This window comes from Abrus precatorius, unplaced genomic scaffold (genome assembly GCF_003935025.1).
Source record: "Abrus precatorius isolate BTA unplaced genomic scaffold, Abrus_2018 Scaffold8, whole genome shotgun sequence".
NCBI lineage: Eukaryota > Viridiplantae > Streptophyta > Magnoliopsida > Fabales > Fabaceae > Abrus > Abrus precatorius.
In genome coordinates, this window is record NW_020874428.1 from 36,019,740 (window position 1) to 36,040,226 (window position 20,487).

General features: G+C 34.2%; 2 protein-coding genes across 4 annotated transcripts; one reads left to right on the forward strand and one right to left on the reverse strand.

Moving 5' to 3' along the window:
• Positions 1-145: 145 nt before the first annotated feature.
• LOC113874919 (H/ACA ribonucleoprotein complex subunit 2-like protein) lies at positions 146-1,892 on the forward strand. The gene is made up of 4 exons (XM_027513207.1): positions 146-348; positions 588-657; positions 857-962; positions 1,624-1,892. The coding sequence occupies exons 1-4, from the start codon at positions 213-215 to the stop codon at positions 1,783-1,785; spliced, it is 474 nt and encodes a 157-aa protein (XP_027369008.1). The 5' UTR covers positions 146-212; the 3' UTR covers positions 1,786-1,892.
• LOC113874918 (inorganic pyrophosphatase TTM1-like) lies at positions 1,547-20,080 on the reverse strand. Of its 3 annotated transcripts, none has more exons than XM_027513204.1 (12): positions 19,948-20,080; positions 18,807-19,180; positions 17,904-18,018; positions 17,024-17,219; positions 16,597-16,710; positions 16,337-16,510; positions 15,019-15,213; positions 4,922-5,044; positions 4,734-4,846; positions 4,459-4,582; positions 3,822-4,094; positions 1,547-3,115 (listed from the first exon to the last, which is right to left on the reverse strand). In XM_027513204.1, the coding sequence occupies exons 2-12, from the start codon at positions 19,144-19,146 to the stop codon at positions 2,897-2,899; spliced, it is 1,986 nt and encodes a 661-aa protein (XP_027369005.1). In that variant the 5' UTR covers positions 19,147-19,180; positions 19,948-20,080; the 3' UTR covers positions 1,547-2,896. The 3 variants fall into 3 exon arrangements, 2 of the variants coding, with proteins under 2 accessions (XP_027369005.1, XP_027369006.1); XM_027513205.1 differs by lacking the exon at positions 19,948-20,080 and adding an exon at positions 19,685-19,937 and having other exon boundaries at positions 2,571-3,115; XR_003506114.1 differs by having other exon boundaries at positions 2,577-3,115; positions 3,822-4,368.
• Positions 20,081-20,487: the final 407 nt, after the last annotated feature.

A 20,487-nucleotide genomic window follows, 5' to 3' on the forward strand; every position in this document is an offset into this window, starting at 1 on the left:
GCCCATTAGTTAGCCCATGTTATAAGCCCAATATGAGGCTGGGTCTGACTGATTTAGGGTTTCTTATTATCCCGATTGGCCCAACTAAATAAACACTTCATAAGTCACGTGCGACGCCATAGCGTGTAGCATTCGTGTTAAAACCTCACAAAACCCTAAATTAAACCCTTGTTTCTTTCTTACTTCGCCTGTCCAGACGCGCACACACGGAAATGGGGAGTGACAGCGAAGCAGAAAAGTCGGTGCAGAAGGAGAAGGAGAAGAAGAAGATGCTGGCTCTGGCTCCCATTGCAAAACCCCTTGCTGGGAAGAAGCTTTGCAAGCGGACCCTAAAGCTTGTTCGCAGAGGTATATGCTATATCTATGGCTCTGCGCATTTTGATGATTTATCTGCTATTGAAAAACCCTAAAGCTTGTTAATTTATTTAATGAAACAATTGTATTCAACAGTCATGTTGTGAATAGATAAGCAGTTGAATCCGAGTAAATATTTGCTTTTTGTCCTTAATCTATTGATCATGCTGTGTAATTGTATGTTTTTGTATGAACCTACGTGTTCTGTAACTGTATTCTCCTTCTTTTTTCAGCTTCTGAACACAAATGCTTAAAGAGAGGAGTAAAGGAGGTCGTTAAGAGTATAAGGCGAGGTCATAAAGGGTGGGTGTTCTGTCAAAGGCTCAAAAATTATCTTTTTCAGAAGAGTTAGAATAAATTATTCGGAAAATCGTTGATTTCGTTGATCCTCCTCTGAGAAAACAAACATACACACGCACAGAGACAGGGATTGATTTCTCGTGTTATTTTTTCATTATGCAAAAGAAATGGTTACCCTAAATTTCTGCTTTTGTCAATGCAGATTGTGTGTTATAGCTGGGAACATATCACCAATTGATGTCATCACTCATGTTCCTATCCTGTGTGAAGAGTCTGACATTCCATATATATATGTCACATCTAAAGAAGTGAGCAACCCACTTTACCTTGTATTTATTTTCTTTGATGTTTCTTCCTCACTCATAAGAAATACTGGAGTACCAAGAATGAGACAAACTTTCTGGAGAAAACTAGAGTGTAATTTTGTTACTTGTTCAGCTAACATTTATAGTAACATTGATGTAATTTATCATTAGGATCTAGACACTCTTGACCTGTTCGTTTTTTTTAATTTTAATACATGCCCCTCCTATAATGAATTGAATATTATAGATTTACTGTATGTCTATCATCTATTCTTCAACAAATTAACATTCAACCTAGAAGAATATTCATCTACTATAGCCCATAAAACTGCATGATAAGAAGAAACTATTTTTAGCACGGTTTATGAAACAAAAGGTATCTTATTAGTTGCCATGCACATTTTGACTGATCTGACCCTAGTAGTAAAGTCTTAAATCACATACCTATTGGAAAAGTACTGACTGTACGATTCTTATTTTCTTCTACATCCTACACAATATATTGTTATATTTCACTTTGTTGTGGGAGTAAGAGTAGAAGAAACATGGATTTTTTCTTTCTGAAAATTGTCTATTATTTTTTTATGCTATATGATAGTGTAAAAGGAACTCCAATTACTGTAGTACATGAAAGTTTATATACTTCATTTATATTGTTTTCCAGGACCTTGCAAGTGCAGGGGCAACAAAGAGGCCTACTTGCTGTGTTTTGGTAATGACGAAGCCTGCAAAGGGTGAAATAGAGCAAGGGGAACAAGAGAAACTTAAGTCAGATTATGATCAAGTTGTATCGGATGTTACTGAGCTTACAGCTTCACTTTTTTGAAACATGCACACATATATCCGTACTTTTGTTCCAGCTGGATTAACACATCGGTAGTGTAGCTTTTAATTGATGTATGGATTTCATTATTTTACTACCTTGCCCATCATTGTGTTGTCATGAAGGCTTATCTTTGATCAATCCACTAGAGTCATCGCTTTCCCATGAGAAAGGCAAAGCAATCTTAATTAGAGTCATATTTTGTCAGATAATATTTTAAAACTTGTTGATATATGTTCAAGAATATACTCTTAATCATTGCCTTAAACAAACCGATATAACTCAAGTGCGTTCATTATGTTGTTTTGGATGTGAGTGACCATAAAAAAATATGAACATATCGCATCTCCTAACAAGTCTAGCAAAGGAAAATTTGCTTCCTTCCAGCAAACGCTGATTTCGCCTAAACAATAAGGCAGTTGATCTATTCAACAAAAAGTCAAAATTTTTTTAACGTTTTCAAGGATATATGATCATTTATTTTTTTATATAATAAGTTTTTATTAAAAATTAAATTATTCATTTCATTACTTATGTGTTTTTTAATCTATGTTAGAAAAATTAAATGTCATAAAATGAAAAGAAATACTGTAACACTCTTTTAGATATATTCTATTGGATACTATTAATATTTGGTTTATTTTTTTAAAATAATTAAAATAACTTGTCTTGAAAATTGATTCTTTTTTAAAATCACTTTTGACGTTTTTAAAAGATGGTCAATCATAATAAAAAAGTTTTACCTGTTGCTAGTATTCATTGATGAAATGTCCTCAGAAAATGCTCATGAGAATGAAGAACAGATTATATATATGCTCATGCGAACGATGAACATATTATATGCAAGTTTATTCCTCCATGGGGACGAATTATTTCAGCGAGAACAAAGATATACACGCAGAAGCTTATAATATTGAGTACGTTTACAGTTCTATATTACTACACCTTATGTAAATGCCAAAATATACCATCAGCCCACTAAGGCCGTCCCCTACCACTTGATGTGAAGCAGCCCTCGCATATGGTAAATATTTTCACTTTTCAGAAACCCTTTAGATATACTTACGAGGTTTCTCTCATAACTGGCGATTACAAGAAACAAAACATATACACATTATTTTTGGGATGTCGAACCCCTGAACAAAAACATACCAGCAGCACCAATGACCAGAGTCAGCACCAGGGGGATGGCAACGGATTCAACTTCACGCATTCTAGCTGGCTGATCTCCTCTTCCCTGCCGTGACCTTTCTCCACAGTATTCATGTAAAAGATTGCTCAGAGTGTCCAGCTGATGCATGATTTGACGTTGTCCACGTGAAATAAGTAATACCTATTTGAAAAATAATAAAAACTCAATATGCTTTATTGCCTCAAGTAAAACGAGTTAATTTTGATACACTTATCACTTTAAAAAATTTTACACTATCAACTAAATAGAAATCATTCTAAATATGATTTCTGAAATAATTATTACTAAAGTTAACTATTTTCAATTATATAACAATCTATAATTGAAGGACATCATAAAAGCTTTTACACTATTAACATATTCTAATTATATTCAAATATTATTTATTAAATTTCTTTCTCCAAATGGGAGTAACGGAACATCATCCTCAATGTTGTCTGAAATGCAGTGTGATAGGAGGTACTGAAATGTTTGACCAGGTCATGAATCTAAAAATGGTTTCCCCAACTATCCGGAATCACCGTCCCATATCCTAGTATCCAACTCTAATTTACCAGCGTATGGTTCCCATTCTACAAGAATTTTAAAACGGACCAGATAGCATGCTCAACAGATTATTCAAATGGGTTTCATTATTTACTCCTAATTACTTAAAATAATATTTAATACTTTTTGGATTTTCAAAATTACAGTTTTTTTGTATTTTTTATTTCTTGTCGTGTGTCTCAAGGATACATATTAACATTATGTTTATTTCACACGAAACATGGAATGCATCTCGACACAGTATGCATTACAGCACTACTGCTGTCATATGAATTGCAAAAACTCTGGATATATCACCTACCTCTTCCATCAAGGGAGACTCTTTAGCCAATTGGGAAGATGATGAAGAGTTCGGTAGCAAAGATCCAGTCAACGAACCATTGCCTAATCCAGTTACAAAGAAAGAAGTGGGACCTGAGCCATTGCAGGCCTCAGCCTGCAAAGCCAAGTTTTGTTGACTGGCTGAAACTTTTCTGATAGCAAACTTTGAGTTCAACTCTTCAATACGGGAGGTAAATTCATCCATTCTTTCGTTTAATGTGGAAATTTGATCAGAAAGCTGAGTGATGACTCCCTGGACAACTCAAAAGCATTAGTAAATGAATCATTTAGATGGGTAGGAAAATAAAGAGGAACTTAGAACTCTTGGTCACAAAGGCAGACAGCTATTAACTGTAGTAGTGCCTTCTTTCTATGCTAAAAATGTAATGTTTACAGAAGTATAATATAAACTTGTTATACATCCTCTCTAAATTTTCTTGCCAATATGCAGTATAATTGTTGAATTGCATATCATTATTCTTTGCAACATTTCTGTCTAAGGACTCAACAAGGAGCTTTATCATCAGCTACAAAATGAGATGCAGGAGGTGATACGTTGATAAATGAAGTGGCCAAAATGATAATAATTGAATGACTTTTCAAGGCACACATCTTACTTGGTTAGCAATCGGCACAGGTGATTCTAGCGCTCTCCCATCGAATCTTCTATTATTTATAGCAAGTTTAGTCAGTTTGGGTAGAATCTTATCCCTTTGATTTGAATATGAGTGTGAAATACCACTGCAGAAGACAACATGAAAAAAACATCATGAGACTCTTCAACATATTATCAATTGGATTCAGAAATTCTTATCCCAAATATGAAAAGTGGAAGCCATATCAGCGTTCTTTTTTAAGGCAAGTAAAATAAGTAATGAAAATTAGCTAGTACCGATTCAGATACTTCATTCTCCTATCTGCAGAAGCTCGGGAAAGGGCTTCTTTGGGGCTCGAAACCAAATCATCATCTATGCTGAGTTTTGTCTTAAGATCATCTGGCAGTGCCTGCGGTTTGATCAGATGATGATTCAGTGTACAATTATGTAAAGCACAAGCAAAAGATGGTCTGATGGCTCATACCATGACATCATTCACGAGCTTTTCTAGCTGAATTTGTTCAATGTAAGTGCGAGGAACGTAGGAACCATCCAGCCCCAGTTTTTCTGCCACAAATTTAACGTAGTTTCTATCTTTACCTTGCACCTTCAAAACAAAATGAATAAGTATATGGTTATTGGCAACAAAAGAAACAAATACACAACAGAATAGGTATAGACATTTGTCCCCAGAGCTCCATGGGCCACCCAAGCCCAACTCAAAATTTTAAGTGCTTGGGTACAAATAAGTGGCCACAGGAAAAAGGCCTTAATTTTTAGCCAATTTACAAACAGGGGTATACCTGAGCTTGAGTTTTCAACATCATATGCATCATCCATCACCATGACTCTATCTGTATACGATGTTTTATACATACAAACATGCCTATATATATGTATTCATTTAAAAGGGCTGAGTTGTGCCCAAGATTGGGCCTTACTACACACACAAACCGTGCTAGATATAGGCCAGGCTAGAGCTGTAGCATTAATATAATGTTTAGGCCAAGCCCATGACCACTCTAATATACTACAACCGAAGAGACAAACCAGCAACACACGAGAAAAGAATACAATGTGGCTAGATGAAAGATATTTATAAGTAAACAATAAGATTCACACTTCAACAGAACAACAGATCACAACTGTTGTTAAGCTCAGCTGCTCAATTCAGAGAATGATTTTTCATTTTGAAAAGAGATTAACTTTAAAAATGCATTTTTCAGAGAAATGAGAGCATAACAGCGAATGAAATTGTAATGGTCTCTGATCAATCAAATTTGGTTACTAAAGTAGTAGCTTTTGACAAGGTTTATCAGCAAAGCAAGAATTGAAGAAAAGTGTCAACTATTATGCCTAATATAATATTATTCTAAGATGATAAATAATTTAGTATGGCAGCTTCATATGTAATAATTCTGTAACTACTTTTTCTTAGGGTGGGCAGTTTTGAGCAGTTATTTTTGCAAGTATATTACATAGTTTGCCATATATATATTCTTAGAAAAGTTCAAGTACTCTTTACTCTTCAAGATGATTGGAGACTTGGATTCTCTCTAACAATCCCAAAGTTTGCTAACAAAGCAGGTGACAAAAGGAAGAAAAGTCAGAAATCCAACCATTTACAACTAAATTTTTACTGTTCAAGGTCCTATAACCCAATAGGGACTGGACCATAATAGAAACGCAAAACAAAGAAACCACATTTTTGAAACCTTAAAGTTGTGTTTAGATAGAGTAATTCAAAATTACTGTATTACATGTATTTAAATAGTAAGAAAAAATCTTTTTAAAATACTGTAGAATTTAACTAGATAATTTTAATGTCAAATATAAAGAATTTTAGATGACTTATCTTTAGAAAAAATTTAAAGTATTTCTATTATGCTTAACTTTTTGCATTTATCATTCATAATTCTTTCCTACTTAACTCTTACTTTAAACATTGTTCATTATTGATTTTGTATTTGTCTAGAATTTTAAAATATTCTACCCAAACACAACCTAATATCATGGTAGTTAAAATTGCAATTTTACACATAAGATCATAAAATTTTACAATTTCCTCATGCCTCAGCAATCGCAATTACAATCTCTGACTCGATTTATTACAACTAGTAAGATCGAATGATTTTTCGATCCTACTTGAACCTGTTTCTTTTGGAAAAAAAGCCAACAAATCTGCCCATTTTTAGTTGACCTATTAGATTAAAGACTTGAACTCATTCATTTAGGCACTTTTTTTCTACTTCTGGGTTTGGCATTATTCACTTCAATTCTTATGCTTCTAGGATGAACACTTGGTTCATTTTCTTGCAGTTTTGACTACTCCTTGCTTTGGTTTGGTCGCTAGACTATCCAAGACCTTGGATTCAAGTTTGTGAACTATGCTAGGTTAGACTTCTCTATTATGTTTAGCTATTTATAGATGTCTTTAAGTTGGAAAGGAGCTACTAGAGAGGGTAATGGGAGTTCAGGTGCTGCTAGAGTTGAAAGCAACTAGGATGATGCTGCCAATGAGGGTTCTGAATTTGGAATTGTTGTGAATTATAAGTTTGTGGTTGGTAATAATTTGTTGTTTTGCCAATTTTTATGCATTAATATGAATTCAGATATCATTTTGTATTTTAGGTAAGATCTTCGGATCTATGTTACAATTACATGATTTACATGTTTTCCTAACATTTCTAATCCTAGATAGAATATTGATTTTAACTACCTTGATAACTTATAAGATGAGTAAAAACAAGAAGGCATGTGATGAATTTCATATGTTTCAACTACATTATGAGTGATGTATTTATATTAAACAAAGTAATCACAATCATAGTTACGTTATCAAGAAAAAATGTATGATTACTTAATTACTATAATTACATGAGTACTATTTCACTAAAAAACATATTTAAATATATTTAACACTTTCTCTCAAGTTGAAGCATATAAAACATATGCATCAAGTTTGTCACATATGTACTTAATACGAAAACCTCTTATAGATTTGTGAAATCATTTGAATTAACAAAACTTGTGACAAGAACTCCGGATGAGATCTTTTCATGAAAAAAAGTGATAATCAATCTTAATGTGTTTCATTCGTTCGTGAAAGATTGGATTTTAGATAATGTAAAAGGCTGTCTAGTTATTATAAATGAGTGTCATTTGCATATCTTCTCTAAATCTTAATTCTTTAAGTAGTTTTTCAGCCATATAAGTTCACGTGGCTAAAGTCATAGTTCAATATTTTGCTTCTGCACTAGAAAGAGAAATCACATTTTACTTCTTGCTTTTCCAAGAAATTATATTACCTTCAATCAAAACATAATAGTAAAAAATAGACCTCTTATCACGAAAGCGTGCATAACCTGCATCAGAATATCTGACAATCTTATGACCATTGTCCTCGTACAAACGATCTTTTCTTAAGCTACTTGTGACATACTTTAAGATGCAAATCAATGCACAGGGAGCGTTGTGGAACTAACTATACTATAACACAAGAGATGTCAAGTCGAGTAACTATGAAATAATTTAGTTTTTTAACCAATCTTCTATCCTTTTCTAGGTTAGCAAAAAGCTCCCCTGACAGAGTAAAAATTTAGAATTAGGATAAAAGTATTAATATATTTGTCTCCCATCAAATTTGTTTCTTCTAATATATCCAACGTATATTTTCTTTGAGAAATTACAATATCATGCTTGGATTATGTCACCTTCATTCCTAAGAAACATCAAAGTATAAAGGTTTTTTGTCTAAAAATGTTAACAAAACTAATTCTTCAACTATGTAATGTCATAATGGTCACTACCGGTGATAACAATATCGTCAACATACACAACTGGGTATATGCATTTTGAAGCTGAATGGTGATAAAAGACTAAGTGGTCAGTTTCACTCCAAATTGGGTTTTGTTGTGCATAGTGGGGTGAGTCCAATGGTGATGAGAAGCTGGTAAAAAAAACACAGCAAAAAAGTCGCTAGTGGTGAACGGCAAGTGGAGTAGGCTGCCAAAAAAATTTATCAAAAAAAACCTGAAACTAAGACACACGTGGTTTTTGATAAAAAAAATTGACACTTATATACAATGAGCCCACAGGGAAAGCATGGACTAAGGTTACCTCCTCATTAGACTCTGATACCGTATTAAAATGAGAAAAAACGAGAAAGCATGTGATGAATTATTTGTGTCTCAACTACACCATGAGTTATGTATTTATATTAACAAATGTAATTACAATCATAGTTACATAATAAAAAATAAATATATTGTTACCTAATTACTATGATACACATATATTATTTTTATAAATAACATATTTACATATATTTACCAATAATTATGAATCAATGTATTCAAAAAAAAATAATAATAATAATCAACCACAAAAACTACTAAATATATAGAATTTGAATAAAATTATGTGACTAATCAGTCTACACAAGCTACATTGTTATAATATGTACAACATTGAATACAAAGATAATGCGATGCTTGATCTAAGCCCTAAATGCATACAGTTCACTATAATTACATACAATCAGCTATTATCTTATATGAAATATGTGATAAATGAGCTTAATTCTAATTTCTAACAACACGAAAGCCATAAATTAATATATTCTACACAGAGTCAACTTATGTAAGCAGTATATCAATATCTTTTAGAATAAAAGATACTTACGTTTTTCAGTGAACTAATACAATACTTTATCAACAACTATGTTTGATTGACATTCAGTTCTTTTTCCACATGCATTTTGTTAGAATCACAGGAAAAAGAAGAAAAAATATGAAATCTTTTATTCAAGAATGAAAGAATTGGTGTACAATGAGTACCCCAGAGTAAATTCCTCAGAGGCTAACCTCTGCCAAAGGTTCTGACTAACTTCCCAAAAACTACCCCCCTCACTAATTCGCATCTGCTATATATCATTTAGGTGATTAACAAAAAGTAACAGAACATGTTAGAGAGTAACAGAAAATAACAACTAACTCCTAACCAAACTGTTTCCTTTTTCTAGAATAAACTATCCAAGGTTTATCTTTGGTTGGAACATTATTTACAATAATATTAGTATTAGGATCAGGAGTCACTTGACCCTGAGTCCTATCATTCCTCCCATCTAGAAAAGCAGACTTGTCTCCAAGGCTGAAATGAGGAAACTGGCTCAGCAATACTGTCTCATCTTCCCAAGTGGTATCCTCGACAGGGCAATGTTTCCACTTGGCTAACCACTGTTTGCAAACTTCCCCACTATTGAGAATTTCTCTGGATGCTAGTGTGGACTCAGGTTCAACAAAATCTTCTAATTCAACCTCAAACCCGTTAGGAAGATGAGGAGAAACAATATAATCTCCAATAGCACGCTTTAACTGAGATACATAAAAAATTGGATGAATCCGAGCAAAATTCGGTAGTTGTAATTTGTAGGCCACTCCACCCAACCTCTACAGTATTTTATAAGGTCCATAAAACCTAGCAGCAAGCTTTGGATGAATTCTTCTTGCTAGTGTCTGCTGTATGCAAGGTCTGAGTTTTAAAAAGACATATTCTCCTACTTCAAAGGACACAGGTCTTCTCTTCTTATCAGCAAACTTCTTCATTTGCTGCTGTGCTTTTTGCAGATTAAATCTGAGCTGAGAAAGAGCCTCATCACAATCATGGAGGTCATGAGCCACAGCATAGACCTTAGTTTCTCCTGGGAGAAATCTAGTGAGCTTGGGAGGAGGTCTACCATAAATAACCTCAATAGGGGTGGTAGTTGTAGTTGTGTGAAAAGATGTATTGTACCAAAATTCAGCCTAGTAGACCCAAAGAGACCAATTTCTAGGCTGCTCCGAGGCAAAGCATCGTAGATACGTCTCGAGACATCTATTTAACACTTCCATTTGTCCATTGGTCTCAGGATAGTAGGAAGAACTCATCTTAAGCTTAATACCCTGTAACCGAAAGAGCTCCTGCCAAAATGAGCTAATAAAAAGAAGATCCTTGTCACTAACAACAGAGGAAGGAATGCCATGTAGATGCACAATCTTCTTAGCAAAGAGTTCAGCTATCACTCAGGCTGTATAGGGATGTTTAAAAAGGATAAAATGCCCATACTTGGATAACCTGTCCACAACCACTAGAACTGCCTCAAATCCTTTAGACTTGGGAAGACCCGTGATAAAATCTAAAGAAATGTCATCCCAAATAGAAGGAATAGGTAAGGGCTGAAGTAAACCTCCAAGGGAAGTAGCAACATATTTTTACCTTTGACACGCGTTGAATGAAGTCCTGTACCCTCTTTTTTATGCCAACCCAATACAAATTCCTTGCAATCCTTCTATATGTTTTCAAGAATATCGAATGCCCACCTTCTGCAGAAGAGTGAAATTCCTCTAACAATTGCGAAATATAGGCAGAACTAGAAGGAATGACCAAACTTCCTTTATGCAGTAGAGTACCATTTTGAAGAGAGAAACCAGCCCTGCCACTTGGATTTATTTGCAATTCAGCCTTGATTTTCTGTATAAACTCATCTTTCTGGATTTCTTCTTATAGACCTTCACCCTATAACCATATTGGACAGGAGACAAAGACATTCAATTCCCCATACTCCTGAATTCTTGATAAGGCACCAATTGCTTTATTTTTTGAACCAAGTTTGTAGACTACTGTAAATTAGTATCTCAAGAGCTTAGTCAGCCAACTTTGTTGAGCAAAAGTAGCTACTTTCTGATGTAGAAACTCCTTTAAACTCTTTTGATCTATGAAAACAGTAAATTTTTTTCCAATCAGGTAGTGGCGCCAATGCTGAATGTCATAAGTTCTTTTTTATAGGCTGATTTAGAATGCTGTCCTAATGAAAGAGCTTTACTGAAATAAGCAATAGGTTGCTGTTGCTACATCAAGACAGTCCCTATTCTACTACCGGAAGCATCACATTCAATCTGAAATTCTTTTGTAAAATCTAGTCTCAAACAAGCGCAAAAGTCACTGCCTTTTTCAAGTGCTCAAAGGCTTGCTCAGTTTAGTAGACCACATAAAAACATCTTTTTTTGTCAACTAAGTCAAAGGTTTAGTAATTTTTCCGTACATAGAAATAAATTTCCTATAGTACCCTATAAGCTCCAAAAATCCTCTTATACCTTTGACATTCTTAGGAACTGGCCAATTAAGCACACTATTAATCTTTCCAGGATCCATGTATACACCAGATTCAGAAATGACATGGCCAAGATATTCAATCTGACTTTTACCAAAACTACATTTCTTTAAATTTGCAACAAACTTGCACACTTTTAAGGTTTCCAGAACTTGAGATAAATGAGACATATGATCAGACCAATTCCTAATATACACTAGAATATTGTAAAAAAAAAACAATACAAAGTGACGCAAAAATGGCCTAAAAACCTTATTCATGGTGGACTGAAAGGTAGTTAGAGCATTCATGAGGCCAAAAGACATTACCAAGTACTCATAATGTCCCTCGTGGGTACTAAAAGCAGTCTTCTCAATATCCCTTTCTCTTACACAAATTTGGTGATATCCTAAGCGTAAGTCCAGCTTAGAAAAAAATCTCATCCCATATAACTCATCTAGCAGCTCATCCATAACAGGAATTGGAAATTTATCAGGAACAATAGCTTTGTTCAGCTCTCTATAACATTTTCTAAGAAGAATCCTTTTTTTGAACCAGAATAACTAGGCTGAAATATGGGCTGGTACTCTACCTTATGACACCAGAATCCAACAGCTCCTTCACCTGCCTTTCAATTTCATCCTTGTGGAGATGTGGGTATCTATAAGGCCTCACACTAATGGGACTGGTTCCAAGGTAAAGGATGATTGAGTGTTCAGTAGTTCTTAGAGGAGGCAGTCCTTTTAATTCTCTAAAAAATTTCAACATATTTACCCAATATCATCTGGAATTTTCCATACTAATGCGGGTTCAGATTCTTATTGTTAACAAAAGGACCCAAAACCCTCTTTTTCCAATTGAGACCTTCCACTACACAAATTTGGCCTCCTAACAACTCATTGAAGGCGGAAGTAGTGCTCTTTGTTTTACCAATCCCCCTCAGCTCTATCATTTTTCCATCTTTTTGGAAACTCATAAAAAGGTCTCTTCAATCCACAATAACCTTTCCCAAGGATTGTAGCCAAGCTACCTGTAGGATCATGTCCAAGCCTTCAAGGTCTAACACATGAGCATCAACTCTGATTTGCAGAGTTTCCAAATCTAACAGAATATTAGAACAAATATCCATTGTTTTAACTCTATGACCATCTCCCAACCTTACTCCAAGGCTCTCTTTCCCTTCCATCTCTTCTCCCAAGGCCTGTACTACCTTAGGGGATATGAAATTGTGACTGACTCCACTATCCACTAATAGTATTACAGGCACACCATTCAACCTACCCACCAATCTGAGAGTATGAACACCCTCTTGAAAGTTCTCTGCAATTCCCAACAAATCCATGTTGTAACAATCTAGCTGGTCCTCTTCTGTATCTTCATTGCCTACCTCCATTCTAATAATCTCTCCAGTTTCAGTTACTTCTTCGTCCTCTCCCAAAATCACCAGTCTCAATTGTCATTCTTGATAGTCAGCACAAACATGCAATGGATGAAATTTTTTCCCACATCTAAAACATAACCCCTTATTCCTCCTTTCATGCATTTCTTGATTAGACAATTGCCTAACCCCTTTGTTCTTTGAAACTGTAATTCCAGGCCTTTGCCTTTGATTCACAGAAGCTGAAGATTCCACTAAAACTTCAGACCTCTTTCCTGCAGAAAACACGTTACTAGAAACAGAACCAGAATTTACCACTGACCTTGGCCCCATATGAGAAGTAGTCCTATCTTGTTGAAAAGAACTGATATTTTCCCTAAATCTTCTTGAAAAACCGCTATTGTTCCAAGATTTTCCATGCGCAGACGAAACTTCTAGAGAACCCACAATTTCTGCCTCTACACACCTGGCCAACCGAATCGCGTCTAGTCAATTTCTTGGCCCAAAGGTCCTTACCTATAATATGATTTTTTCTTTGAGTCCTTTCATGAAAAACTCCACAAACTGGTTTTCAGGTAGTCAACCAACCTGCGCTGCCAGAAACTCGAACTCCTCCACATATTCTTCGATCGTCCCCACTTACTTCAAATCTGTAAGCTCCTCCAAGGGATTGTCCAAACGCCCCCTCCGAAACGCATTTCCACAGCAGTCTTGAAAGATTCTCAACTGGGAGAATCTTCTGAATCCAGCCACGTTTGGAACCAATGAATGGTTTCCCTGTCCATACTCAATCTTGCTAGCTTAACCTTGTTGAGATCCGAAATTCCTTGAACCTCAAAATAGATTTTAGCCCTCCTAATCCATCCTCTTGAGTCTGTCCCATTAAACGAAGGCAGCTCCACCTTCTTTGCCATCAATTGAAATTCACCCAACGCAACTGTATTTGCGTTATTCGATGGTCTCTTTTCCTCATTGCCAAACATATTTTGACCCGAATTCTGACCCAACTAATTACTGTGTTTGGCTACGAAGTCACGAATCAAATCTTCGAGGCTTCCCATTCTCCCATTCATTGTCGTCATTAAACCCTCAAAGCGTTCCTCTAAAGAATTCAGACGTTCATGAAAAACGTCACCGCGAGGGTCTGTATTTGTGCCACGTTTCGTCATTTGCTGCTCACTGTTCTCACTTTCCACAATTTCTTCTCCGACAACTGATCCGACAAGTCGGACCAATGTTAGAATCACAGGAGAAAGAAGAAGAAATCTAGAATCTTTTATTCAAGAATGAAAGAATTTGTGTACAATGAGTACCTCAGAGTAAACTCCTCAGAGGCTAACCTCTACCACAGATTCTGACTAACTTCCCAAAAACTGCTCCCCTCACTAATTCCCATCTGCTATATACCATTTAGGTAATTGAAAGAAAGTAACAGAACATGTTAGAGAGTAACAGAAAATAACAACTAACTCCTAACCAGACTGTTTTCTTTTTCTAGAATAGACTATCCAAGGTTTAGCTTTGGTTGGAATATTATTTACAACAATATTAGTATTAGGATCAGGAGTCACTTGACCCTGAGTCCAATCACATTCCATAAGCATCAATTGTTTGAAATTCACTGCATAAATACATTGAAAATGTTTCCCTAACCACCTCTACGGATCAAAGGCATATGACAGAGTAAAGAAAGTCAACAAAAAAAGGAAAATCAAGTGAATGCTAATCATGACATGTCTTATCATGTGGAATAACTTGATAGTAAGACATAAGTAAGGTGCGATTTATCATATCGAAGGTTAAGAAAGAAAATTAAAAAATGGAGGCCCAATGCACAAGGCCTCTCACAATTGTCGGGTCTAAGTTAAGCAGTCTTATCCTAATAAATGGAGATTGTTTCCATGACTAGAACTCATGACCAGCAATCATGAGTTAATAACAACAAAAATTGACAAATAGCTTGTTAACCAGGAAGAAGATGAGCAACAAACAGTTATACTAAACTACTTATCACATAATAAATAAGCATTGAAATAAGTAAGGATGGAAATATATGAATCATATGCTCTTATACCTGAACATATAGGCGATTAAGTTGTTCTAGCCAATCAGTTTTAATGGACACTTTATCATCATAAAAGACATGGCTGCTTCTTTTCAGGATAGCTGCAATTGTGTATCCCAAGGCCATCAGCCCTCCAAGAAGGCGCACACTGACCTCAAAAGTAATTCTAGGTGATATTATGAACGGACTATCTGTAACCCATTCCTGAAAACAAGAAAAAACAATCATTACAGAGGTTTATTCAGTAACTTTGCTTCTAAATGCAGACTTTTCAGCAAATCTCTGACTCAAGAGGGTATGATATTGGAAAACAAGATCTTCAAAGTCCTGAGTTTGAAAACTGCAATTTCAATACTATCCTCAATGTGAAATACAGGTGTTTTAAATATTTGTCAAACCTTTTGAAACAAATTTCACACTTCTTTAAAACCAATGTTTTTCATAAGCACATCATTGCATATGCCTACACACACAATGACACAACCATAGAGATAGAACTAAACAAGAGAAATAAAATAAAAAGAATAACAATTCATTGGGCAGAAGCATCAACGAAAGAAAAATATTTGAGACAAACACCATTCAGAAGGCAGTAAAGGAAGGAAAACAAGTGGAGTACATGTTTCATTAATTACAATGAGTCAATTTGCAAAGTAGAGCAGACATTCTAGGTATGTACACCTAAAAAAATAAAGAAAACTATTTGCAAGCTTTTGAAAATTATATCAGAATTTAGAGGTTTGTTTCCTCTCCAAAGTTCATTCTCATTGAATGTCAAAATAACATAATTAGCTGTAGCTAAACAAGATCAGCAGCATTTAGGCTTATTTTTCCTTACAGAAGGTTTTTAATAAACGTTTGACCAAGTAAACAGTTTCAAAAACCTTAGATAAAAAAAAAAATACAATATACTGAATATAGCAAGTAGCAAAATGGTCAATCAAAGACAGAGGACCAGTTATATTATAACAGAAGAATAAGGACAATATTATGAGTGAACCATTAGCACAAAATAAATGCATATTACCAAATTTGACAAAGGGAATGTTTGGGAAAACAGATTGATTAAATACATAATTAATAAGAGCTTATTTATAAGCTTGGCTGTGAAGCTTACTGAATATGTTAGAAAGAACTTATTTTGATAAGCTTTCCCATGAAGCTTATAGAAATAAGTTAAAAAAAACTTATAGTAAGGTCATACATCACTTTCATAAACTTTGTATAAGCTCTTTCCAAACAGCCCCCAAATTTATCCCTTGCTAGACATTCTCTTAAATGAATATCACCATAACAATCTAAAAGGTAAAATTTTTAATCACCTAACCTCAAACATGAGATTGTATTTTCCATCCCTATTTCTCATCCTCAAATATGATTGACATGCTTCAGGGTCTTCCCCAGGGGGAAGAAGATATATGTCATATGTTTCCTCCCTGGTTTCAGTATGCTCTGCAGCAATAACTGCCTTGATTTGATCAACTGTCACAGCTCTTGCTGACTAAAATAGTAGAAACAATCAACATAGGGGATCATCAAGACTAGAAAATATAAACCACCTTATTATGATAATATAGCTTAGGTCACCTTCAATATGTAAGTGGGATTCTGGAATCCAGAGAATGGATTGAACTTGTTAATAATTTTTATATGTGCTGTTTGGAGATCTGGTTCAATAAAAGCTTTATACATAGGATATACCTACAAAAGGAAACCAAAATATCGCAGATGAATATCTAACATGTGCATATTTTCAAAACTCTTAAAAGGGAATATATATATATATATATATCTTCTTACACCAGTATAAGTCTAAAAACTCTTACACCTAATTTGAACCTTTCATTTAACTTAAATCTAACGGGTTATAATTTATTACTTCACTTGCCGTTAGATTTAAGTTAAATGAAAGGCTCAGATTGAGTGTAAGAGTTTTTAGACTTACACTGGTTTAAAAAGATCTTTTCTCATATATATATATATATATATATATAACATGGGATTAGTGAAAAACCGTTTCAGAGATTTGATGAATTATTTCTTCAGGCTCTTGACCAGCACGTTGAATGTCCCGCAAAACACGCTTGACAAGGTCAAAATGAACTCCACCCGTGACAGACACACGGAGATCAAGCAAAGGTCGTAATTTTGTGCTCAAAGCATAGATGCCTTCTATGATTACGATACGGGAGCGAGGGACTTCAACAGTCCTGTAAGGAAAATAGAACAAATGAAATCAAAAAAATAAGTAAAAAGCAATAACATTCTGGTTTGGAATAACATGATGCGAGTTATAGTGCCAATGCATATTCAAATTTATGCATTTTGTACTGCTGTGTTCTATCTGCACAATAGACATTCCCATTCATGTTTGTGCCTTGTGTGGCTGTGAACTTTCAAAGGCGAATGCACACATAGGGACAAGGACAACACTGTCTGAAAAACCTACATTATGAGCATTTTGCTTATAATCATCTCTCATTTTTAAACTGTACCTCCAACCATCTTATCAAAGTCATCCCATCACCTTAACCCTATTAAAGAACAGGTTATATGTTACGAAATAAATCATTTTATACCATGATTAGTCATACAATCCAAACGAAACATAATATCTTAAAATCACTTTTCAGTAGGTATAACTAAACATGAAACTGATTTTATCATAATCGATTATTGAATAATCTTTTACTAACATATATGAGATAACCCAAAAATTCCTTACATCCAGAAATTACAAGGATTTTCCAATTCAACAGGTGTAGTTAAATATCATTTAGCTTTTGCATTGTTTTTTACAGGTTTCCCTAATTTTTTAGAGTAAACCAAGACAGAACAGCTACAAAATAAACTTTTGTATATTCTAAAAAAGAGAAAACTGAAAGGTACACAACCTGTAACCTATGCGAGAACTAGACTTGAAATCATATATTGGAACTTGAACAGCCTTCCCTGCTTTAAGACCCTGTATATTTTCGAGCAAGGTATCATAATCTGTCAACCGAGGGTCTGTTTCAAATAACAATGTCATTAGAACTCGAGGTTGCATAACATCCCTTCCTATCTCTTCATTATTGACTAATACAATAAAAAACAAAAGTATTTCTTGAAATGAAAGAAGTAAAATAAGATCAGATACAACAGGTAACTCATCCATAGTATCACCAATAGACAACAAGCCTGTTCATACGCTTGTGTGTGTTAGTGGATACAATAAGAATTAGTATTCGAGTAATATTTACAATTGGCCCTGCAAAAATGGCATGGAAATTATGACAATGTATCTAGAGCTTACACAGCTGTCAATAAATCTCAAGATTAGAAAGTTGCCATAGACTGCAGTTGAACTTCTCAAGGGAATGGAGGGAGGGAGAGCTCCCCGCTCCTGAAAAAAACTTATACATGGAAAAGAGGTGAATTGTGGGTGCTTTTAGTGGCATTTTTGTCCCACTGCATCATTTGATTGTACTTCAAAATTGGCTGTATATTTTGTTGTTTACTTTGAACCTTTTTTTACTCTACTTCTTGTGTCAGAATATGTGTGTTCTTCTAAGCTGCATAGCAATTACATAGCAGCAGAAGTCACTTTGGCTAATATAAGTTCAAAGTTGTATACTCACAAGTAACAAGAAGAAACAATCAATCTATTAATGCTCAATCTCAAAACCAAAAAGAAATATAGAAGATCAAGAAAGATTTGCAAAACCCTAAATGAAACAACAACAAATTCAGATTCATGCTTAATACGTATAGATTATGTCGAAGTAAAGTAGTAAACATAGGAAGAAAAGACATACCATCAAAGTTGCCATCTATGATTCGACTGGCGTCATTATAATTGTCCATTGTTATGACAGCTATGCTTGGCATAAAATTGAGAACCTTCTCAGTAAAAACAGTTTTCCCTGCTCCGGAGGGACCAGCAACTCCTACTAATATGATTCCGTCATTCTTTTGAGCCAACAACTGGCATGCACGAATAACTATGAAGAATCCTTTCTCAAAGGACAAAGTATCTTGGATAGAAACAATTTCATAGCGATCAGAGTCCTTTCTTTTAACCAGTTGAACCTGATCTCGTAATAGACCATAACGTCGCCGAGGCGATTCAGCGCCAGAAACAGTATCTTGTGCCATTAGGGAAACAAAAGACTTTCACTTCACTCATATGCTGCAGAAAAGGAAAAGGGCAATGAAAATGCAACAGCAAAGATGGTAACCAGACTGGGACAAATTATTACTCAAAACTGCATAAATTTCACACGAAATCAAGAGATGGTAGCATTTTGACATTTCAAAACATATAATACCGAAACAAAAACTAATGTAATTTAATTTCCACCTCTGCAGCTTACAAGCCTACTGGATGTGTCAAGTGTCAACCATCAATTTATAATTACATTCAAATGGATATGAGCATAAATATATCATACATATTTGTTTGCACCTACCATTCACTATTTCTAACTGAAACTCGGTTACTGACTTTTGTTTTAAAAAAACAGAACTGTTCCATAACTGTTATTCTACCAATTAATCCATAAATATATCATTGACGATCCTAATATTTTGACAGCATTTCTTTACACTCACCAACAGAAGGTGGAAAATATACATTCCCGCTAACAAATAACATGACAATGAACCACGAAATGCGTGTGAAAAGAAAACTAACCGAAGATCATAACCATTTTTTCTCCTTTTTTGGTTTCGGGTTTAAAAAAACTGGAAAAGCATTAGAGGAATTGACTTCAACTAAAAGATGCATTAAATTAGAACTGTAAACTAAAATTGAAACAAATATATATATATATATATATATAGTTTATGAAGCAGAATAATGGACAAATTTAAAATAGATAAAAAAATAAATAGAAGATGGAGGGGAAATAAAAGAAGAAACAGTAAAAAGAAAAAAAAGGAACTGCGAAGTCGAACCTCTTGAAAAGTGAAGGAATAATATAAAAAGATTAGAGAAAGAGAAGCTGTGTTGAAGTCAAGTTGGTGTGACGACAGAGCAGAATTGATCGCAATTTATTTACAGGCTTCTCCAGCTTCACACAAAACAACACGTGGCACGCCGTCATAGGATGACGTACGGACAACACTCCGTTTATCACTAGATTGTGATTATCTACTTTTTATCTTATCATAAATTATGTTTACAATAAGTTTAATTAAAAATTTTGATATATTTTACATTATTTTGTATAATAAAAATATAAATATTATATTATTACATAATTTTTAAAATTAGTAGATGATAAAATTATTTAATATTTTTTTATTAAAATCTGAGTATAATTTATTCTTTAACTTATCATCATTAATAAAAAAAAATTATTTCTCAAATAAATTTAGATTTTGATGAGTATCTTTAAAATAATTTTTAATAGATTAACAAATAAAAATACTTCAAAATGTGTTAAAGAAATATTGTGCGAGTATACTAATAAAATTTTATTTTAAATTAATATT